Below are 20,470 nucleotides of genomic sequence, written 5' to 3'. Positions count from 1 at the left end.
CCCCATTACAGCCCCTATAGCCCCAGGCCCCTATAGCCTCCTGACCGTATAGAACATATCCTTAAGCCCCCTATATCAAATCCCCCATAGCCCCTAACACCTCCCATGACCCTGCTCCATACCACCCCCCACACCATATAGCCCTTAAAGCCCCCCTCCCCGGTCCCTATAGGTGTCATACATACCCCCCCCCCCCCCAAAAAAAAAAAGGGGCGCAGGCGGGTCACACGCCAAGGGCCGGCCGGTCCGTTTATGAAGCATCAAATATACAGTCTCTTATATACAGGGCCCGGCGCGGGCGCATGCGGGCCCGGACGCCTGGGTCCTCCCCGGGGAGAAAAGGGGGGGGGGGACACGGGGGGTTTGGGGGGGGTTTGGGGGGACACACACACAACCGGACCCCTGGGTCCCCTCGGAGGGGACGCAGGCGTCCGGGGTGGGGGGGGAGGTTAAAGTGCCATGTGACATTCAGCCTGAGCCGGGGGGGGGGGGGGGGGGGGCAGCCTCGACGCCGGACCCCTGGGATGGGGGTGAGGGGTGGGGGGGGGGTGGGGGGAACCCAGGGGTTCGGGTGTCGTCCCCCCCCCTGCACCCCACCGGGGGTGAGGCGTGAGCAGCCAAACACGAGCCACGTGCAGGGTGGGGTGGTTTTTACAAAAATAACCGTGCCGGCGCCGTCCATCGCTGAAACGAGTTGTGTCTGTCCTCTGCCGGGCTCGGGGCGGGGGGGGGGCAGGTCAGACCACGGTGCTGATGCGGTTCCCCCCCTTAGGTTTGGGGGGGCCCTGGCTGGCTTGGGCCAGGGGCGAGGTGGGGCCCGCAGGGGAGTGGGGGCTGAGGGGGGTGTGGGGCGAGGGGGGGGGCAGAGGGGGGTAAGAAGGGTGGGGAGGAATGGGGGAGTGGGGGGGCGGGTGGTGGTGATGATGATGATGATGATGGTGATGGGGCGGGGGGGCAGCCCCGCCGCCACCCCCTCCTCCTCGGAGGGCCCCCGCGGCTGGGCCCCCCCCGACGCCACCCCCACCGAAAACGAAATGTTTGGCGGCGGCAGGGGCGGGGGGCGGCGGGGGGTGATGGTGCGGGGGGGGGCCGGGGGGGTAAGCGTGAGGCAGGCCGTGATGGGGGGGCGCGGGGCTGTAGAGGGGTAAGGGAGAGAGGGGCTGGCGGGGGGGTCCGGGGGGGGCACCCCCTCTTTTTCCCGGCCGGTGTAAGGTGTAATGGGGGTGCGGTGGGGGGAACCCCCCTCCGGGGGGGCCGTGCTGCTGTGGGGGTGCTGACAGCGGAGGTTGGGGTCCCCCGTGGAAGCGAGGGGGAGCTCCGGCGGCGATGGCGGGCAGCGGCGGGGGGGGCGCGGGGCGAGCCGGAGGGGGGGGCTGCTGCGGGTAAGGGGGTGGCGGAGGGGGGCCGGGTCCCCCCCCTGCCGCCGCCGCCGCCGCCGCCACCCCCCCGGCCCCGTGGCAGTACTGGGCGTGCAGCGCCTGAAGCTTGGAGGGACCCTCGGGGGCCGGGGGGGGCGCGGGGGGGGGATGATGGTGATGGGAGGATGAAGCTGAGGAAGAGGAGGCCGAGGCCGAAGTGGGACCCCCGGCTCCGGCTGGGGGTCCGGGCGGGCCTTTACCCCTTCGGCTACCGAAAAGGGAGCCCAGGAAGGACGAAGAGTTGGAGACGGGGCGGGGGGGAGGTTTGTAACCCTCGGGGACCCCCCCCGGCCCCCCCGGAGGGCCCCGAGCCTGCGGCCGGGGGCTGCTGATGATGGAGCCCTGCGGGAGGGGGCGGGGTCAGCTCGGCGGCAGGCCACGCCCCTTCTCCCGGCAGGCCACGCCCCCTCGGCCCAGGCCTCGTTCCCATTGGTGGGTGAAACCTCGCCGGCTAGAGTTCCTAGAGTCAGCCACGCCCTCTCTCTGGGTAATCCCCGCCCCTCCTCAGCATTAGCCCCGCCCTCTAGAGTCAGCCCCGCCCCTGCACTGGGTAAGCCCCGCCCCTTGGCCCCAGCATCAAACCCCCCCCATTGGTGGATAAGGCCAACTACAGTACATAGGCCCCGCCTCTTCCCTGGGCAAGCCCCACCCCCTGACCAGGTCACGTGACATTAGTGAACAGTCTCAGACCCATTGGTGGATGAGCAGCAATCAAGCCCCGCCCTTCCCCTGACACGGCCCCACCCCCTCTATGCAAGCCCCTCCCCATTGCCAAATAAGGGCCGCACACATGAACAGCCCCGCCCCTTGGCGCTCAAGCCCCTCCCCCTGTGTGCCCAAGCCCCGCCCCTTCCCCAAGCACAAAGGGGCGCTAGGAGTTGGTGGGGGCGGAGCTTGGGTGGGCGGGGCTTTAAAGTGGGTGGAGCTTTAAAGTGGGTGGGGCTTTAAAGTGGGCGGGGCTTTTAAAGGGGCGTGGCCTGGGGGCCCCCCCCTCACCTCGATGGTGCTGTCCAGGGACCCCACGCTGTTGCGCCGTCCCCGCTTGCCTGGGGGGGGGGAAGACACAGAGTTTGGGGGTGTGGGGGGGTACCCCCTTTGTGACACACCCCCCCCCAGGGACCCCAGCTGCCCCCCAGGGACCTCGGTGCTCCCCCCCACCCCGGGCACCCCAAATACCCCTTAGGGGGTCCCCAAATGAGCTCCCGAGGGACCCCGACACCCCCCCAGGGGACCCCCAAATCCCTCCCCAGGGGCCTCTAAGCCCCCCAGGGCACCCTGACACCCCGCCAGGGGACCCCAAATCCACTCCCAGGGTGCCGTAAGCCCCCCAGGGGACCCTGACACCCCCCCCAAGGGACCCCAACACCCCCCAGGGGACCCCGACACCCTCCAAGGGACCTCCAAATCCCCTCCCAGGGGGCTCTAAGTCCCCCATGGCACCCCGACACCCCCCCCAGGGGGACCCCGACCACCCCAGGGGACCCCAAATCCCCTCCCAGGGCCCCCAAGCCCCCCAGGGGATGCTGACACCCCCCTGGGGGACCCCAACACCCCCCAGGGGACCCCCAAATCCCCCCCAGGGTCCCCTAAGCCCCCCAGAGCACCCCGACATCCCCCCCAGGGGACCCCCAAATCCCCTCCGAGGGCCCCCTAAGCCCCCCAGGGGACCCCGACACCCCCCCCCCCCCAAATCTCACCGCTGTCGGAGAGGTCCCGCAGGGAGCTGCTCAGGGCGCTGCGCTTGAGCCCCTCGCCCGGCCCGAACGCCTCCTCCAGGCTGCTGCGGCTGAGGCCGTTCAGAGCTTCGCGGGGGGGCCCCCCGCCCCGCGCCCCCGACACCCCCTTCTGCTTCTCCAGCTCCGCTACGGGGGGGGGGGGGGGGGACACGACACACGGCGGCCCCAGTCATCCCAGTGCCCACCCACCCCACCCCCAGTGAGCTCCAGTGCTCCCACCATCCCAGTGCCCCCCCGGACCATCCCAGTCCATCCCAGTGCTCCCAGTGCCCCCCCCCCGACTATTCCAGTCCCCGCTCAAGTGCTCCTAGTGCCTCTCCCAGTGCCTCTCCCAGTGCTTCCATTACGCTTCCCAGTTCTTCCATTGTGCTTCCCAGTGCTCTCAGCGCCCCTCCCAGTGCTCTCAGCACTCTTCCCAGTGCTCCCAGTATGTTTCCCAGTGCTCCCAGCATCCCCCCCAGTGCTCTCAGCACCCATCCCAGTGCTCCCAGCGCCCCTTCCAGTGCTCCCAGCGCCCCTCCCAGTGCTCCCAGTGCCCATCCCAATGCTCCCAGTGCTCCCAGCACACTTCCTGGTACTCTCAGTGCCCCTCCCAGTGCTCCCAGTGCCCCGCTCACCCTCCACGCGGTACTTCTCCATCTCCTGCACCTCGGCCACGGACTCGCGGAGGTCGCTGGCGAAACGCAGCCGGTCCTGCGGGCTCGGGGCGTTGAAGACGATCAGAACCTTCCTCTCCCCTCCCGGCGCCGCCGAGAGCAGCTTGATCCCAAACTGGTAATCTTTGGGGGGGGGGGGATGTCAGAGGTCATGGGGGGGGCCAGGGGAGGGGGTATCCCACAGGAGATGCCGTGGGGTAGGGGAGCACCCCATGGGAGACACCATGGGACGTCCTACGAGGGGAACGCTCCGTGGTGGATCCCGTGGGACGTAAGGGCAGGGGAGCAGAACGGTGGAGGTGGGGTGGGGCCACGCCGTGGGGCGCCGTGGGGCGCCGTGGGGCTCACAGGCGTTCTGGAAGAGCTGCATGTGCATCTCAACGAGGGGGAAGCTCTGGCGGAAGCTGTAGGTCACCAGGATCTTCTTCTTCTGGAAGATCTTCGTCACCTGCCGAGGCCACCACGTCACCACGGACCCAGGTGTCTGGGAGACCCCTTGATTTCCCATGGGTGACCCCCCACCCCCACCCCAGGGACACCCCCGGTTCTCCAGGCGTCCGGCTCACCACCAGCAGGTCATTGAAGAGGAAGACCTCGCGCTGATGCAGCCCCAGGCGTTGGGGCCGGTTGGGGTCAGGGACCTCGTAGAGTTGGCAGCAGCACACCAGGCGTCGGTGGGGCAGGGACAGCACCTGGGGACAGGGGTGGGCTCAGCACCGGGGTGAGACCTCGGGGGTCCAGGCCAACCCCTTGATGGTGATGGCACCCTTGACATCGGCCTGTCCCAGCCCTGGGGTCACCCCATAGTGTCACCTACAATTGGATGACCTAGAACATTCTCCGTTGGTCACCTAGACCATCCTCCATAGGCCACCTACAGCATCCCTCCACAAGGTCACCTAGAACATCCCCCATTGGTCGCCTAGACCATCCTCCATTGGTCACCTAGAACATCCTCCATAGGCCACCTACAGCGTCCCTCCATAGGATCACCTAGAACATTCCTCTTAGGTCACCTACAACCCGTCCCATCCCTCGGGTGAACCCACCGGCTTCTTGCCGACGATCATGCGCTCGACGGCCTGGACCTGGGAGACGTGGTCGTCGTTGGTGCGCAGCTCCCGGCTCTGGATGCGCTGGTAGATGCCCACCAGCATGTCCCGAGGGATGTCCTCCCCGTTGTCCACCCCTGCGTGACACCCAGCCCCCTGCTCTAGAACCTACATTCCTGAGCAGGAGGGGGACACCGGGGGGACAAGATGGGACTGCAGTCCTCACCTCGGAGGTTCTTGATGAAGTCCTCCAGCTTCATCTTGCGCTCGGCCTTGACGCTGGGGCTGTACATGTCGGTGTTGAGGAGGATGATGGCGAAGGCCAGGATGAAGATGGTGTCCGGGTTGCGGAACTGGCGCAGCAGGGCCGCGTTACACACGCAGTAGCGCTGGCTGAGGGGTGGACAATCCCCACGGCCCATGGGGTCAGGGTGCCCCACGGCCATCCCCGCACAGCCGGGATGGCCTCTGCACCCCACTGCCGTCCTGGCGAGGTCCAGGCCCCCTCACGTGTGGGGCACCACCTCTAACGTTCTCCTAGTCTATAGGGTCACCTAGAACGTCATCTGGTCCCACGTGGGCCACCAACCCTGAGGTCCCCCTGCTTGGTCCATAGAGTCACCCAGAACATCACCCAGCCCTGCACGTGCCATCACCCCTAACGTCCCCCTACTTGGTCCACAGGTTCACCTAGAACATCACCCCATGGCACGTGGGCCACCACCCCTAGCGCCTCCCTCTAGATCCGCAGGGTCGCCTAGAACATCACCCCATGGCGACCACGCAACCGCACACCACGGCTCGGTGGCCTTCCTGGTGTCGGGGGCAGATGGGGTGGGGACAGGGACCTGTCGGCGTCCCTCACCTGAAGGCCTCGATCAAGCGCTCGACCTTCTGGGCCTCCCCCTGCACCCGAATGTGGGACTGGAACTTGCGCAGGGCCTCGTCCAGCTCCATCCCAGAGAAGTCCATCTCGTCCACCACGCAGCTGCAGGAGACCCCCACAGGTGGTCTCAGTCCTGGGGTGACACACCCCACACCCCCCCCAAGTCCCAACGCGTGTCGTGTCGCATCCCCCCCCGCCTTACTCGAGGACGTCGCGGTTGAATTGCTTCTGGCGATTGCCGAGGAACTCGCCGATCATCTGCCGGCTCAGCCCCTTCCTCTCCAGGATGAAATGGGCCACCCCCACCGGGGTGTCCGAGAGGAAACCCCTCTCGATCAGGTACTGGATCCCCTTCTCCGGCTTCCTACAAAGATGGCGGGCGCGAGGTCACCCCGACTGCCGTGGGGCTCGTCATTTCATCCTGGCTATAGGGTGACCTAGAACATCACCTTCTCCTGGCTATAGGGACGCTTTGCCGTGGTTACGGAGTCACCTAAACGTCACCTTGGTTTGGCTGTGGGGTCACCTGGGACGACAACATGGCTTCCCTATAGGGTCACCTAGAACGTTCTCATGGCCATACTACAGGACTATCTAGAACATCCTCATATTTTTCTACAGGACCACCTAAACCATCACCCTAACCTTTCTATAGGGGCACCAAGGAGGTCACCTTGTCCTTTCTATAGGACCACCAAGGAGGTCACCTTGTTCTTTCTATAAGACTACCAAGGTCACTCTGTCCTTTCTATAGGGTCACCAAGGTCATCTTGCCATAGGATCACCTAGAACATCTCCCTATCTTCACCATAGGGCCACCAAGAATGCCACTCTATCCCTTCCGTAGGGTGACCGAGAACACCACACGGTCTCGCTATAGGGCCACCAGACCCCATCCCACCTCTGACACGGGCCGTCTGCCCCCCCTAGAATTTCCCATCGCCCCCCCCCTCACTTGTTGAAGAGGTTGAGACCGATGCGGTACTGCCGGCGCTGCACCACGTCGTTGTTGAGCGCCGGCGAGTCCCAGCTCTGCCGCGGTTCCCGTTGGTATGTGGCTTTGCCGGGGGGGCCGGAAGAACCGGGGGGTTGCGGGGGAGCGACGGGAGGCGGCGGCGGCGGCGGGGGGGGTCTCCGTAGGCTGTCCCGGGATGAAGAACCCGAGGAACAGTTGAGGGTCTCGTTGGAGTTGGAGCTGCTCCCCAAACTCTCGTTGTCCCCGTCGGAGCCCTCCTCGGCGGCGGCGGCGACGGCAGTGGGGGGGGGCGGCGGGGGGCCGGCGGGGGTTACGGTGGGGGGTTCGGGGTGGAAACAACGATGAGGGGGGCCGCTACGGGGTAACGTGCCCCCCCCGGCTCCTTCGGGTTCGTAGGGACCCCCCCGGTTGAGGGAACCGCGGTCGGAACGGTCGCTGAGGTCGGCCGAGCTGTCGCTGGGGGGCTCGACCGTCAGCAAAGGGGGGTGCCCCCCCCCGCCCCCGCCGCCGCCGCGACCCCGACATTCCAGGCACGGGGGGCCACGGCGAGGGGGTTCCTCGGGACCCCCCCAACGTTCGGGAGGGCCGGGGGGGTTGGAGGAGGGAGGCGGAGGGGGCGGAGGAGCGGGGGGAGGCGGGGGACCCCCGGTTTCGGAGGGAGGTTCGGGGCTGGGGGGCCGCTCGGGGGAGCGGGGGGAACCGGGGAGCCCCTCGTCCAGGTAGAGGGTGACGTCGCTGGTGGAGGTGGCGGCGCTGTCGCCCGCAGGGGGGGCCGGGGCGCCGGGGGGGACCCCCCTGCCACCCCCCAGAGCCTCGTCGATGGAGGCGGCCAAGGACTTCACCTGCGGGGATGGACCCACCCCCCCGTCAGCACCCCGACTCCAGCGGCACCCCCAGTCCCCGTGACCCCTTGTGACCCCCTGTGACCCCACGACCCCTCATGGCCCTGTGACCCCCATGGCCCTGTGACCCCCATGACCCCCCCATGGCCCTTGCAACCCCACATCCTCTGTGACCTCTATGACCCCCACATCCCCTATGACCTCCATGACCCCCCAGTGTCCCCTGTGACCCCCATGACCCCTACGACCCTCACGTCCCCTGTAACCTCCCATGGCCCCCGTGACCCCTGTGACCCCCATGACCCCGTGTCCCCTGTGACCTCCGTGACCCCCATGACCCCCATGTCCCCCGTGACCTCCCATAACCCCTGTGACCCCCACGACCCCCGTGTCCCCTGCGACCTCCGTGACCTCCGTGACCCCCATGACCCCACATCCCCTATGACCCCCATGACCCCCACAACCCCCATGTCCCCTGTGACCCCCGTGACCCCCCCCGTGACCCCCCGTGACCCCTACCTGCTGCGCGAAGGCCTCCTCCAGATCGGCGCCGCCCGGCCCGAAGTCGGCGGAGGCCGAAAGCTGCCGGGGGGGGCTGCCCGCGCCCCCCGCCCCGGGTCCCCCCACCGCCGTCACCCCTTCTCCGGGACCGCCCCCCCCATCCAAACCTGCCCTACAAGACCCCCCGTATCGAGGAGCCCTTCGGGGACCCCCCAAGACCCCCTCGTCCAGCGAAGCGGGTTTGCCTTGAAAATAAGGGGGGGGAGGCGGGGGGGGGCCCGGCGCCGGGGCCGGGGGTCCGCGGTCGTATTCCTCGAAGGAGAATTGGAGGCGGAGGCCGGGGAGGGCCAGGCGACGGGCGCGTCCCCCCTCGCTGCGCAGCCGCTCGAACTTCTGGGCCATGCGGTAGCGGCGGAAGGCGGCCTGGATGGTGCGGGCGGCGCGGCGCGTGCGGAAGTAACCGCCGTATTTGCGCTCCAGCATCTCCACCTTGGGGGGGGGACACACACACACACACGTGGGGTGGGGACGTGGTGGGGTGGGGACGTGGGGACGGGGACGTGGTGGGGTGGGGACGTGGGGACGGGGATGTGGGGATGGGGATGGGGACGTGGGGACGGGGACGTGGGGATGGGGACGTGGTGGGGTGGGGACATGGGGATGGGGATGGGGACGTGGGGATGGGGACGTGGTGGGGTGGGGACGTGGGGATGGGGACGTGGGGATGGGGATGGGGACGTGGGGATGGGGACGTGGGGATGGGGACGTGGGGATGGGGATGGGGATGTGGGGATGGGGACGTGGTGGGGTGGGGACGTGGGGACGGGGATGTGGGGATGGGGACGTGGTGGGGTGGGGACGTGGGGACGGGGATGTGGGGATGGGGACGTGGTGGGGTGGGGACATGGGGATGGGGATGTGGTGGGGTGGGGACGTGGGGATGGGGATGGGGACGTGGTGATGGGGACGTGGGGATGGGGACGTGGGGATGGGGACGTGGGGATGGGGACGTGGTGGGGTGGGGACGTGGGGATGGGGATGTGGTGACATGGGGACACAGGGATGGGGACGTGGGGATGGGGACAGAGATGAGGACATGGGGATGTGGTGGCATGGGGACATGGGGATGGGTGAGGACGTGGGGATTGAGACATTGGGATGGGGACGTGGATGGGGACAGAGATGAGGACATGGGGATGGGGACAGGGACGTGGAGATGGGGACATGGTGGCATGGGTGGGGACATGAGGATGGGGACATGGTTGTATGGATGGGCACATGGGGATAGGGACATGGTGGCATGGATGGTGACATGGAGATGGGGATGTGGTGGCACGGATGGAGACGTGGGGATGGGGACATGGAGACATGGATGGAGATGTGGGGGACGTGGGGATGGGGACACAGGGACACACCGGGGTACAGAGGTGGACACAGGGACAAGGAGGGGACAGGACAGAAGGACACAGGTGAAGCAAACAGGGTTGGCACCAGGATGGGGACGTGGTGGCCTCACACAGGGACGGTGACCATCACATGGGGCTGGTGACCATCTCATGGGGCTAGTGACCATCACATGGGGCTGGTGGCCATCTCGCGGGGCTGGTGACCATCTCACGGGGCTGGTGACCATCTCATGGGGCTAGTGACCATCACATGGGGACAGTGACCATCACATGGGGACAGTGACCATCTCATGGGGCTGGTGACCATCTCACGGGGACGGTGACCATCTCACGGGGCTGGTGGCCATCTCACGGGGCTGGTCACCATCTCACGGGGCTGGTGACCATCTCACGGGGACAGTGACCATCTCAAGGGGCTGGTGACCATCACATGTGGCCAGGGACCATCCCATGGAGCTGGGGACCATCCCGGGGTGTGTGTGTGTGGGGGGGGTCCCCAGATGTCCCCAGGTGTCCCCAGGTACCTTCTTGTCCTGCAGGTCGGTGGAGAGCTCGTAGCTGTCGCTCAGAGCCTTCGGCCTCTTGCTCTCCTCCTCCTCCTCCTGCTTGCGTAGGGCCACGCTGGCGGGCTGGGGTGGCAGCCGGGGCCAGGCCAACCCCGGGGAGCCCCCCCCGGGGCCCCCCCCAGATCCCCCCGGTCCCTGGGGGGTCGGTTGGGGGAGGCCACGGTACGGGGGGGGGCGCCCGGGGCTGTCGGGCACCGGACCCCCACCCTCGCTGCCCGGCGCCTCGCCGTCCACGCTGCGGGGACATCGCGTCACCCCCACGTCGGGACCCCCCCCAAATCCGCCCCGGACCCCCCCAAATGGCCTCACCCCCCCCCCCAAGCTGCTGCAAGACGCACCCCCCCGAGACATCACACACCCCCCCCCCAAATCACCCTGAGACCCCCCCAAAGAGCCTGGAGCCACCTGAGCGGGGACCGTGGGGACACGTGGGGACACGTGGGGGTGGGGACGTGGGGGACACGGACATGGGGACATGGGGGACGTGGACATGGGGAACATGGACGACACGGACATGGGGACATGGGGAACATGGACACGGGGACATGTGGACATGAGGACACGGGGACACAGGGACATGGGACAGAGGGACATGGGGATGTGAGCAACATGGGGACACAGGGACATGGGACACACGGACACGGCACATAGGGGCAAGGGGACACAGGGACATGTGGACATGAGACATGGGGACGCGTGGACATGAGACACGCAACACGGGGACATGGGGAGAGGGGACACACGGACGTGGGACACACGGACAGAGACATGGTGACATGGGGACACATGAACATGGGACACACAGACACAGACATGGGGACACGGTGACATGGGATGCACGGACATGGGGACATGTGGACACATGGACATGGGACGCACAGACACGGAACACACAGACACGGGGACACACGGACACATGTCACACGTGAACACACAGACACACGGGACACACGTCACGTAAACACATGGACATGGGGACACACGGACACGGGGACATGTGGACACAGGGACACAGGACGCACGGACACACATCAGACATGAACACATGGAGACACACGGACACAGGGACACGGGACACACGTCACACGGGGACACACGGACATGGGACACACGGACACACGTCACACAGAGACACACGGACACACGGACACGGGGACATGGGACACATGGACACACGTCACACGGGGACACACGGACACACGGACATGGGGACATGGGACACACGGACATGCGTCACACAGAGACACATGGACACACGGACATGGGGACGTGGGACACACGGACACGCGTCACAGAGACACACGGACACGGGGACACACGGACACGCGGACACAGCCCCCCCCAGCCCCGGGGGGTCCCCGCCCCCCCCCAGGCGTCCGGGAAAGGGGGGGGGGGGGGATGGGGATGGGGGTCCGGGGGGGTCCCCCAAAACCCCCGGGGGGGGCCGGGGAAGGTGCGGGGGGGTGGGGGGTGTCCCCGAGGGGAAATGATGATGGGGAGGGGGGGTCCCACGCGGGGAGGGGGGGTGTAAAGGGGGGGGTAGGGGGGTAGGGGGGTGTTTTTGGGGGGGTCCCCCCGACTCACCCGTGCAGCAGGCGCTGCCGGAGCGGCCCCCGCCGCCGGTCGGCCGTGCACTGCAGGCACCACATCGGGGGGGGGGGGGGGCACCCCAAGGGTGGGGCCGGGGGATCCCCAAAGATTGGGGGGGGGTGGGGGGGGTGGTTTTTTTGGGGGGGCGGCTCCTCCTCCTCCTCCTCCGCAGCACCCAGGGCCCGCCCGGCCGGTGGAGGATGGGGGGGGGGGGGAGGAGCCGGAGGAGCGACCCCCCCTTTCCACCCCCCCCCCGCTTGCGACACCCGAGTCCCTGGGGGGGGTGGGGGGGGCTGCCCCCCAATATTTTTTTTGGGGGGGGGGGGTGTCCGGATGCCTGGGTCCCGGGGGAGGGGGGGGATGCCCCCTCTGGGATGGGGAGAGGGGAACAACCCCCCCCCAAATTGTTTTTTGGGGGGGAGGGGGGGAGGCGCGCCCGGCCACCTGGGTCCCCCCTGACGCCGGGGGGGGGTCCCCAAAAAGGGGTCTCGAAAAGGGGGGGGGGGCAGCGGGGCTCGCCTGGCCCCATGCGCATGCGCGAGGTACCGGGTGCCCCCCCCCCCCCCCCTTTTTATTTTTATTTTTTTTTGCGGGCTGGCGGTTGCCATAGAGACGCGGGGGCGGGGCCGGCGGGTTGCCAGGGCTGCCGTTACCATGGCGACGCGGCGGGGGGATGCTGGGGGGGGGGGGGAGGGGGGTCCCGGACACCTGGGTTCCCCTGGGGGGGGGTGGGGGGGGGGGGGTGGGGTGGTCCCGGCGCGAGCCTCGCCCCGCCCTTCCCCCCCCTCCGACGTCACCGCCCTCACCCCAAAATAGCCCGAGGATGGAGGCGTCGCCATGGCAACCGCCCCCAAACATCCACCATGGTGTGAGCGTGTGAGAGTGTGTGTGTGTGTGTGTGTGTGTGTGTGTGAGCGCGTCCGGGGGATCCATACGGCGCCTATAGGGCCCTGGGGAACCTATAAGGGTTCCTATAGGTCCCTGGGGTTTGTACGGCTCCTATAGGTCCCTGGGGATCCATATGGCCCCTATAGGTCCCTAGGGTTCATATGGCCCCTATAGGTCTCTGGGGATCCATATGGCCCCTATAGGTCCCTAGGGTTCATATGGCCCCTATAGGTCCCTGGGGATCCATATGGTCCCTATAGGTCCCTGGGGTTTGTAGGGCTCCTATAGGTCCCTGGGGATCCATATGGTCCCTAGGGTTCGTATGACCCCTATAGATCCCCAGGGGCCATATGGTCCCTAGAGTGCCTAGGGTTCATATGGCCCCTATAGGTCTCTGGGGATCCATATGGTCCCTATAGGTTCCTAGGGTTCATATGGCCCCTATAGGTCCCTGGGGACTATATGGTCCCTATAGGTCCCTGGGGTTTGTATGGCTCCTATAGGTCCCTGGGGATCCATATGGCCCCTATAGGTCCCTGGGGATCCATACGGTCCCTATGGGTCCTTGGGGAGCTACAAGGACCCCCTATACATCCCCTAGGTCCGTGTGACCCCTATAGGTGGCAGGGAACCCACACGGTTCCTACATATAGGAGCTATACAGCCCCCAGGGAACTCATACAGTCCCTATATGTCCCTGGGGGCCATACGGCCCCTACGATACCTATAGGATCTCTATAACCCCTTTACCGCCCAGAGATCTGTGCAGCCCATACGACAGCTTGGGGAGGGGGAACCTATAGGGGCCCTATAGCGCCCAGAGGGCCCCCACGACACGTGACAAGATCCATACAGCTTCTATACTGCCCCGTGGGGCTCCATGCAGACTGTATAGCACCTATACTGCCCCATGGGGCTCTGTACAGCCTATAGAGCACCATATGGACCCTATATTGCCCTGTGGGGCTCTGTACTGCTCATATAGCACCATATGGACCCTATACTGCCCCATGCGGCTCTGTACAGCCTATAGAGCACCATATGGACCCTATACTGCCCTGTGGGGCTCCATGCAGACCGTATAGCCCCTATACTGCCCTGTGGGGCTCCATACAGCCTACAGAGCACCATATGGACCCTATACTGCCCCGTCGGGCTCCATGCAGACCGTATAGCCCCTATACTGCCCTGTGGGGCTCCATACAGCCTATAGAGCACCATATGGACCCTATACTGCCCCGTCGGGCTCCATGCAGACCGTATAGCCCCTATACTGCCCTGTGGGGCTCTGTACAGCCTATAGAGCACCCAGGGGGGGTCCATATGGCCCCTATAGGGCTGGGGACACACACCCCCCCACACCCCCCTCCCCAGGGGGTCCCCAGCATTTTGGGGGGGGTGGGGGGGCTCTTACCTGCGGGCGGGGGGAGGTTGGAGCGGCCGAGAGGACCCACGGGTGGCACCTGGAGGGGGGGCACGGGGGGGGTGGGGGACATGGGGGGGACACGGGGGGGACACGGGGGGGACACAGGGGGGGGACACGGGGGGGCTGGATGGGGGGCACTGGGGGGGCTGGGGGGGCAGAGGGGGGGTTACTCCTCCCTGTGGCGGGGGGGGGGATGGACAGACGGGGGGGGGGGGAAGAGGAGAGAAAACACGAGTCAAGAGCCGGAGGGGGGGGGGACACACGGACACGGGGGGGGGGACACGAAGGGGGGCAGGGACACGGGGGGAGGGGGGGCAGCGGGACCCAGAGGATCCCCAGGGATCTGGGGGGGGATCGGCCCCACGGCGGGTCCAGGCCCCCCCAAACCCACCCCCCCAAAGCCGCCTTGCACGAGGAGGGCGTGCAAGGCCCACGTGCGCACGGGGGGGGGGGGCGCGGCGGGTACGGCCTCGCACGCCCAGACGGTTCCGCCGCGTCGCGCGCCCACGCACGGCGTCGCACGCGCTCGCGCGGGGTCGCGGGCTGTTGCACGGCACCACGCGCTCTCGCACGGCGTCGCACGCCCATGCGCACCCCTACATAGAGTTGGGAGTGTTGCACACCCTTGCACAGGGTTTGCACGCCCCGGCACGGCATCGCACACCCTTGCACGGAGTTGCACAGCATCACACACGGTTGCACACCCCGGCACGGCATCGCACACCCTTGCACAGGGTTGCACGCCCCAGCATGGTGTTGCACACCCATACAGAGAGTCGCACGGCATTACACACCCTCGCATGGAGTTGCACGGCATTGCACACCCCTATGCAGAGTTGACAGAGTTGCACACCCTTGCACGGGGTTGCACAACACTGCACACCCTTGCACGACATTGCACGCCCCAGCACGGCATTGCACAACACGGCATGGCGTTGCACACCCTTGCACGGGGTTGCATGGAGTTGCACACTCTTGCACACGGTTGCACACCCCGGCATGGCATTGCGCACCCTTGCACGGAGTTGCACAACGCTGCACACCCTTGCATGACATTGCACACCCCAGCACGGCGTTGCACACCCTTACACGGGGTTGCACACCCTGGCACGGCATTGCACACCCATGCCCAGAGTTGCACGGCATTGCACACCCTCGCACGGGGTTGCACGGCATTGCACACGGTTGCACACCCCGGCACAGCATTGCACACCCTTACACAGGGTTGCACACCCTTGCACATGGTTGCACACCCTCGCACGGGGTTGCACGGCATTGCACACCCCGGCACAGCCTTGCACGCCCTCGCACACCCGCCACAGCGGCGCCGGTTGCCGGGCGGCGTCACCCGGTGTCACCCGCCCTGGTGCCCCCTCGCACGACAGGCCCGGACCCCCCCGTGCACCCCCAGATCTCGGGTGGTGAGGACACGGGGGCGGGTCCCTGGTTGCCATGGTGACGCACACACGCGCACGCCCCGCTGTCACGCCTCCCCCCCCGCGCTGTCATCGCTGTCACCCGCCGCCCGCGCCGTCGCCTGGCAACCGCCCCGGCAACGCGCACCCCCGGCCCCCGAACGGGGCCCCCCCCCCCCCGAACGCGTGCTCTGTCGCGATGTGATGGGCCCGTCGCGACATGATGGCTCCCATCGTGACATCTCGGGCCTGTCGTGACACAACGGGGCCCGTCACGACACGGCGCCATTGCAGCTGGCTGGGGGGGGGGGAGGGCCCCCTATCACGATGTGTTGGCCCCGTCGTGATATATCTGCCTCGTTGCGACAAGTCAGCCCTATCGCGACAGGCTAGCTCCTGTCGTGACAGGTCAGCCCCGTCGCAACTCGGTGGCCTTTCCGTGAGGCATCAGCCCTATCGCAACAGGCCGGCTCTTGTCGTGACAGGTCAGCCCCGTCGCAACACAACGGCCTTTCTACGAGGCATCAGCCCTACTGCAACACGCCGGGTCCCGTCGCGACAGCTCGGCCCCGTTGCGACGCGCCGGCCCCGTTACACCACCTCAGCCCTATCGCAACACGCCGGGTCCCATCGCGCCAGGGCGGCTCTGTCGCGCCAGGGCGGTTCCGTCGCGACGCTCCCGACACCCCCCACCCCCCACCCCCGCGTGCGCCCCCCACCCCAGGGAGCGGGACCCAGGCGTCCGGGTGGGGGGGTGGGGTGGGGGTCAAAGGTCAAGGGCGGGGGCGGTACTGACCTCACCGTCCTCGAGCTGTCGCGGTCCGACCTGGGGGGACAACGGGGGGGGGGGGGGGGGGGTCAGCGAGCGGCACGGCCCCCCCCAAAATTACCCCCCCCCAAGCCGGTGTAACGAGTTCCGTCAGGGCTCAGCCTGGGGGGAGGGGCACCCCCGTGCCGGATTTTGGGGTGCTGGGGGGGGGTGGGTGGGGGGGTCCTTACTTGCGTTGGAGGGTGGTGGCGGGGCTGGTGCTGGCGCTGGTGCTGTGTCCTCCCCCCCCGGGGCTGGAACTGCGGGAGGGGCCGCGACTGAGCGCCGGCCCCCGCGGCCAATCCCGTTCCCAATCCCGGTGGGAAACGCCGCCGCAACGATCCCTGGAGCAGGGAGCGGGGTACGAGCCTTCCCGGTCCATACAGGCGGGATAACGACCGTCCCGACTCCGGTACTGCAGCTCTCGGTCGACGTGGTATTGCCCGTCCCGGTCTATACGGTTTGGATATTGACCATCTTGATCCATACGGTTCGGATACTGCCCGTCCCGGTCCATACGGTTCGCGTATTGACCGTCCCGGTCCGTATGGCTCGGATACTGCCCGTCCCGGTCCGTACGGTTCGGATATTGCCCGTCCCGATCCGTACGGCTGGGATATTGCCCGTCTCGGTCCGTATGGCTCGTATATTGCCCTTCGCGGTCCATACGGCTCGGGTATTGCCCGTCCCGGTCCGTATGGCTCGGGTATTGCCCATCACGGTCCATACGGCTCGGATATTGCCCGTCGTGATCCAAATGGGGCTGATACTGGAGATCCCGCTCCAAGCAACTGTGATACTGCCCGTCCCGGTCCATACGACCCGTATATTGCCCGTCCCGTTCCGTACGGCTTGTATATTGCCCGTCCCGCTCCGTACGAGCCTGGTAAGGTCTGTCGCGATCTTTACGGCTCTGGTAGGACCTGTCGTGATCGGGACGGTTGGGATACGGCCCGTCACGGTCCGTTAACGCCTCGTATTGCCCGTCGCGATCCATATGAGCCGCGTAGGGTCTATCCCGGTCCGTACGTCCAACGTATTGCCCGTCGCGATCCAAATGCTCCTGGTACTGCCCGTCGCGGTCCAGGTGCTCCTGGTATTGCCCGTCGCGATCCAGGTGGCCTTGGTATTGCCCGTCGTGGTCCGTACGGCTGGTATATTGCCCGTCACGATCTACGTGCCCCTGGTAGGGGAGGTCCCGGTCCGTATGGGGCGGGTACGGCCCGTCGCGGTCCGTATGGGGCGCGTAGGGGAGGTCGGGGTCGGCGCAGGGCGGGTATTGCCCCTCCGGGTCCAGATGGTTTTGGTATTGACCGTCGGGGTCCGCGTGGCCCTGGGGGGGGGGGGGGGTAGAGGGGGCTGGTACCGGGCGCCCGGGCTATATGGTCCTGGGAACGTACGGTCCTAGGCTGGCCCGTATGGCCCTGAGAGCCCCTGACTTGGTCTATATGGCCCTGAGCCCCTTGTCCTGGTCTATATGGCCCTGGATGTCCCCCCCCCGACCCAGCCCATATGGCCTCTGCCCTGGTCTATACGGCCCTGGGACCTCTGACCTGATCTATACGGCCCTGAGACCCCCCATGACATGGTCTATACGGCCCCCGCCCTGGTCTATATGGCCCCGAGCCCCCACCCGACCCAGCCCATACGGCCCTAGACCCCACCCAATCTGGTCTATACGGCCCCGGGACCCCCCCAAACCTGGTCTATATGGCCCCGGGACCCCCTGACATGGCACATATGGCCCCGGGACCCCCCCCCAGTCCATACTCCCCCCCCAGGACCCCCAACCCAGCCCCTATAGCCCCTATAAGGGGGGTCCTGGTCCTTATTCCCCCATAACCCCCCCTAATATTGGGGTCCCTGGTCCACAGCCCCCCCATAACCCCCCATCATAACCCCCCCCCAATCTCTGCACCCCCAAACCAGGGGTCCCCACTCCATGCCCCCCCCATAACCCCCTCCCCAGCTGCTGCACCCCCCAAACCAGGCCCTGCGCCCCCCTCAACCCCCCCCCCACATCCACCCCCCCCTTACACCCCCAAAAACAGGGCGGGGGGGGTGTGATGGTGTCCTCACCCCCTGAACCCCCAAACCCCCCCGCTCCACACCCCCCAAAAACCCCCCGCACCCCCATTCCCACACCCCTAAAAAAGCCCCCCCTTCCCCCACGCCCCCCCCAGTCCCTACACCCCCAAAACTGGGGTCCCCAGGCCCCCCCCCCCCCAAAAAATCCCCATCACCCCCAATCCGGGGGGGGGGTCCACCAAAAAACCGGGGTGGGGTGGGGGGGGGGGGTCTGCACCCCACAACCCCCCTCCCCGATACCTGCCCCCTCCCCCCCCGCGATATCGGGGTGCCCCCCCCCCAAACCTGGTGCCGGGGGGGGGCGGGTGCCCCCCCCCTTTGTCGCAGGTGTCGGTTCTCCCGGGCCAAACGCTGGAGCTGCCCCTCGAGCTGGGCGATGCGGCGGCGTTGCGAGGCCAAGAGATGTCGTTGAGTCGCGATAATCCGATTCAACTCTAAGAGGTATTCGACGGCGCGATCGGGGGGGTCGGATCCCCCCGGGGGGGGCCCGCCACCCCCCGCGCCCTCCATGACCCGGGAGAAGGAGGTTGGGGGGGGGGGGAAGGAGGGGGGGTACCCCGGGTTTTTTGGGGGGGGGTGTCTTAAAATGGGGGGGGGGTAAAATGGGGGGGTGTAAAATGGGGGGGGTGCTTAAAATGGGGGGGTAAAATGGGGGGCTCAAATGGGGGGGTCGTAAAATGGGGGGGGGGCTGTAATGTTGGGGGGCGCTGGGGGCTCCGGCAGCCCTGAGGGTGAGGGGGGGCCCCCACTTAAATTGGGGGTGTGCGTGGGGGGGGGGATAAAGTGGGGGGGGGTTGGGGGGGGCAGACACCCCCCGAATGTGATGGAAAGGGGAGGAGGGGGAGGGGGTGCCCCCGGGCGGGGGCGGGAAAAAGGGGAGGGGGGGGTGGGGGGGTGGGGGGGGCTCGGGGGGGGCCCGATCCGGGCGCGGAGCTCGGAGGGAGGAGGCGAGTCGGGTGGGGGCGGGGCGGGGGGAGGGGCTTCAGGCGGGCGGGAGGCGGGGCGCCCCTCCCCCTCTCTACCCACCCCCACCCCCCCCCCGGCATTGAACCACCCCCCCACCCCCCCACCGTGGGGTTTTTTGGGGGGGGAGGGGGGCACCTCCTTCCCCCCCCCCATCTTCCAGGGGACCCACGTTTCCAGCCCCCCCCCCCCCTTTTGCTAATTAACCTTATTGTTAATTACCGGGAGGGTGGGGGGGCACAGTGCCCCCTCCCCCAAAGGGCACCCCCCCCCCCGAGGTTCCCCCCCCCCCTTTACGTGTGACCCCCCCTTTTTGTGTGGGTCCCCCCCCCCCCGGCGATGCTGGAGGCAGGAGCCCAGGCTCCGCCGTCGCCACGGCAACGGGTCACAAATAACTCCGGCGCTGATTGGGGTTCGCCCGCCGCACGGGGAGGGACCCCCCCACCCCCCTATAGCCCTGCGACCCCAGGAGGGACCTATAGCCCCTATACAGCCCCCCCCCCCCCAGCGCTTTGGGGGGCCGTGTCCCTATAGCCCCCATATGGCCCTAAGGGGGCTCTGTGACCCCCCCCAGACGGTGCCTGTATAGGTCCAGTGGGTCCCTATAGCCCCCATACAGCCCCAGAGGGGGCCCCTATAGCCCCACAGGGCTTCATACGGCCCCTATATGGCCCCAGGGGCTGCTATAGCCCCCATATGACACCCATATGGGCTCCATATGACACCTATATAGCCCCAAGCCATCCCTATAGGCTCCCCATGTGGCCCCATGAGGTTCCCTATAGCCCCTATAGGGCCCCAAGGGGTTACTATAGCCCTTATATGACACCTATATAGCTCCAGTGGGTCCCTATGGCTTCCATATAGAGCCCAGGGGGCTGCTATACCCTCCATATGATACCTATATGGCCACCCTATAGCCCCTATATAGCCCCAGGGTGTCACTGTAGCCCCATATGGCACCTGGATAGCCCCAAGCCATCCCTATAGGCTCCCCATGTGGCCCCATGAGGTTCCCTATGGCCCCTATAGGGCCCCAGGGGGTTACTATAGCCCCCATATGACACTATATAGCCCCAAGGCATCCCTATAGGCTCCCTGCATGGCCTCACGAGGTTCCCTATAGCCCCTATAGGGCCCCTATAGGGCCCCTATAGGGCCCCTATAGGGCCCCCGGGGGTCCCACCAGCCCTATACATCCCCACAGCACTCCATATAGCCCCCCTATAGATCCAGGGGGTCCCCATAGCCCC

At 67.1% G+C, this 20,470-nt stretch overlaps 1 protein-coding gene across 2 annotated transcripts; it reads right to left on the bottom strand.

Moving 5' to 3' along the window:
• Positions 1-674: 674 nt before the first annotated feature.
• IQSEC2 (IQ motif and Sec7 domain ArfGEF 2) lies at positions 675-18,789 on the bottom strand. 2 transcript variants are annotated; one of them, XM_075738694.1, is made up of 16 exons: positions 18,540-18,789; positions 16,358-17,499; positions 16,155-16,184; positions 9,998-10,274; positions 8,086-8,556; positions 6,704-7,566; positions 5,951-6,112; positions 5,728-5,850; positions 5,089-5,255; positions 4,860-4,999; positions 4,377-4,502; positions 4,159-4,258; positions 3,772-3,933; positions 3,116-3,280; positions 2,415-2,464; positions 675-1,760 (listed from the first exon to the last, which is right to left on the bottom strand). In XM_075738694.1, exons 1-16 carry the CDS (start codon positions 18,762-18,764, stop codon positions 738-740), a joined length of 5,226 nt encoding a protein of 1,741 aa, XP_075594809.1. In that variant the 5' UTR covers positions 18,765-18,789; the 3' UTR covers positions 675-737. The 2 variants fall into 2 exon arrangements, with proteins under 2 accessions (XP_075594809.1, XP_075594810.1); XM_075738695.1 differs by lacking the exons at positions 16,155-16,184; positions 16,358-17,499; positions 18,540-18,789 and adding an exon at positions 11,624-11,730.
• Between the last annotated feature and the right edge of the window lie 1,681 nt (positions 18,790-20,470).

The sequence above is a fragment of the Balearica regulorum genome, chromosome 35 (assembly GCF_011004875.1).
Source record: "Balearica regulorum gibbericeps isolate bBalReg1 chromosome 35, bBalReg1.pri, whole genome shotgun sequence".
Lineage (NCBI taxonomy): Eukaryota > Metazoa > Chordata > Aves > Gruiformes > Gruidae > Balearica > Balearica regulorum.
Note: the sequence above shows the minus strand (reverse complement) of the source record. Positions and strands in the feature narration are given on the sequence as shown.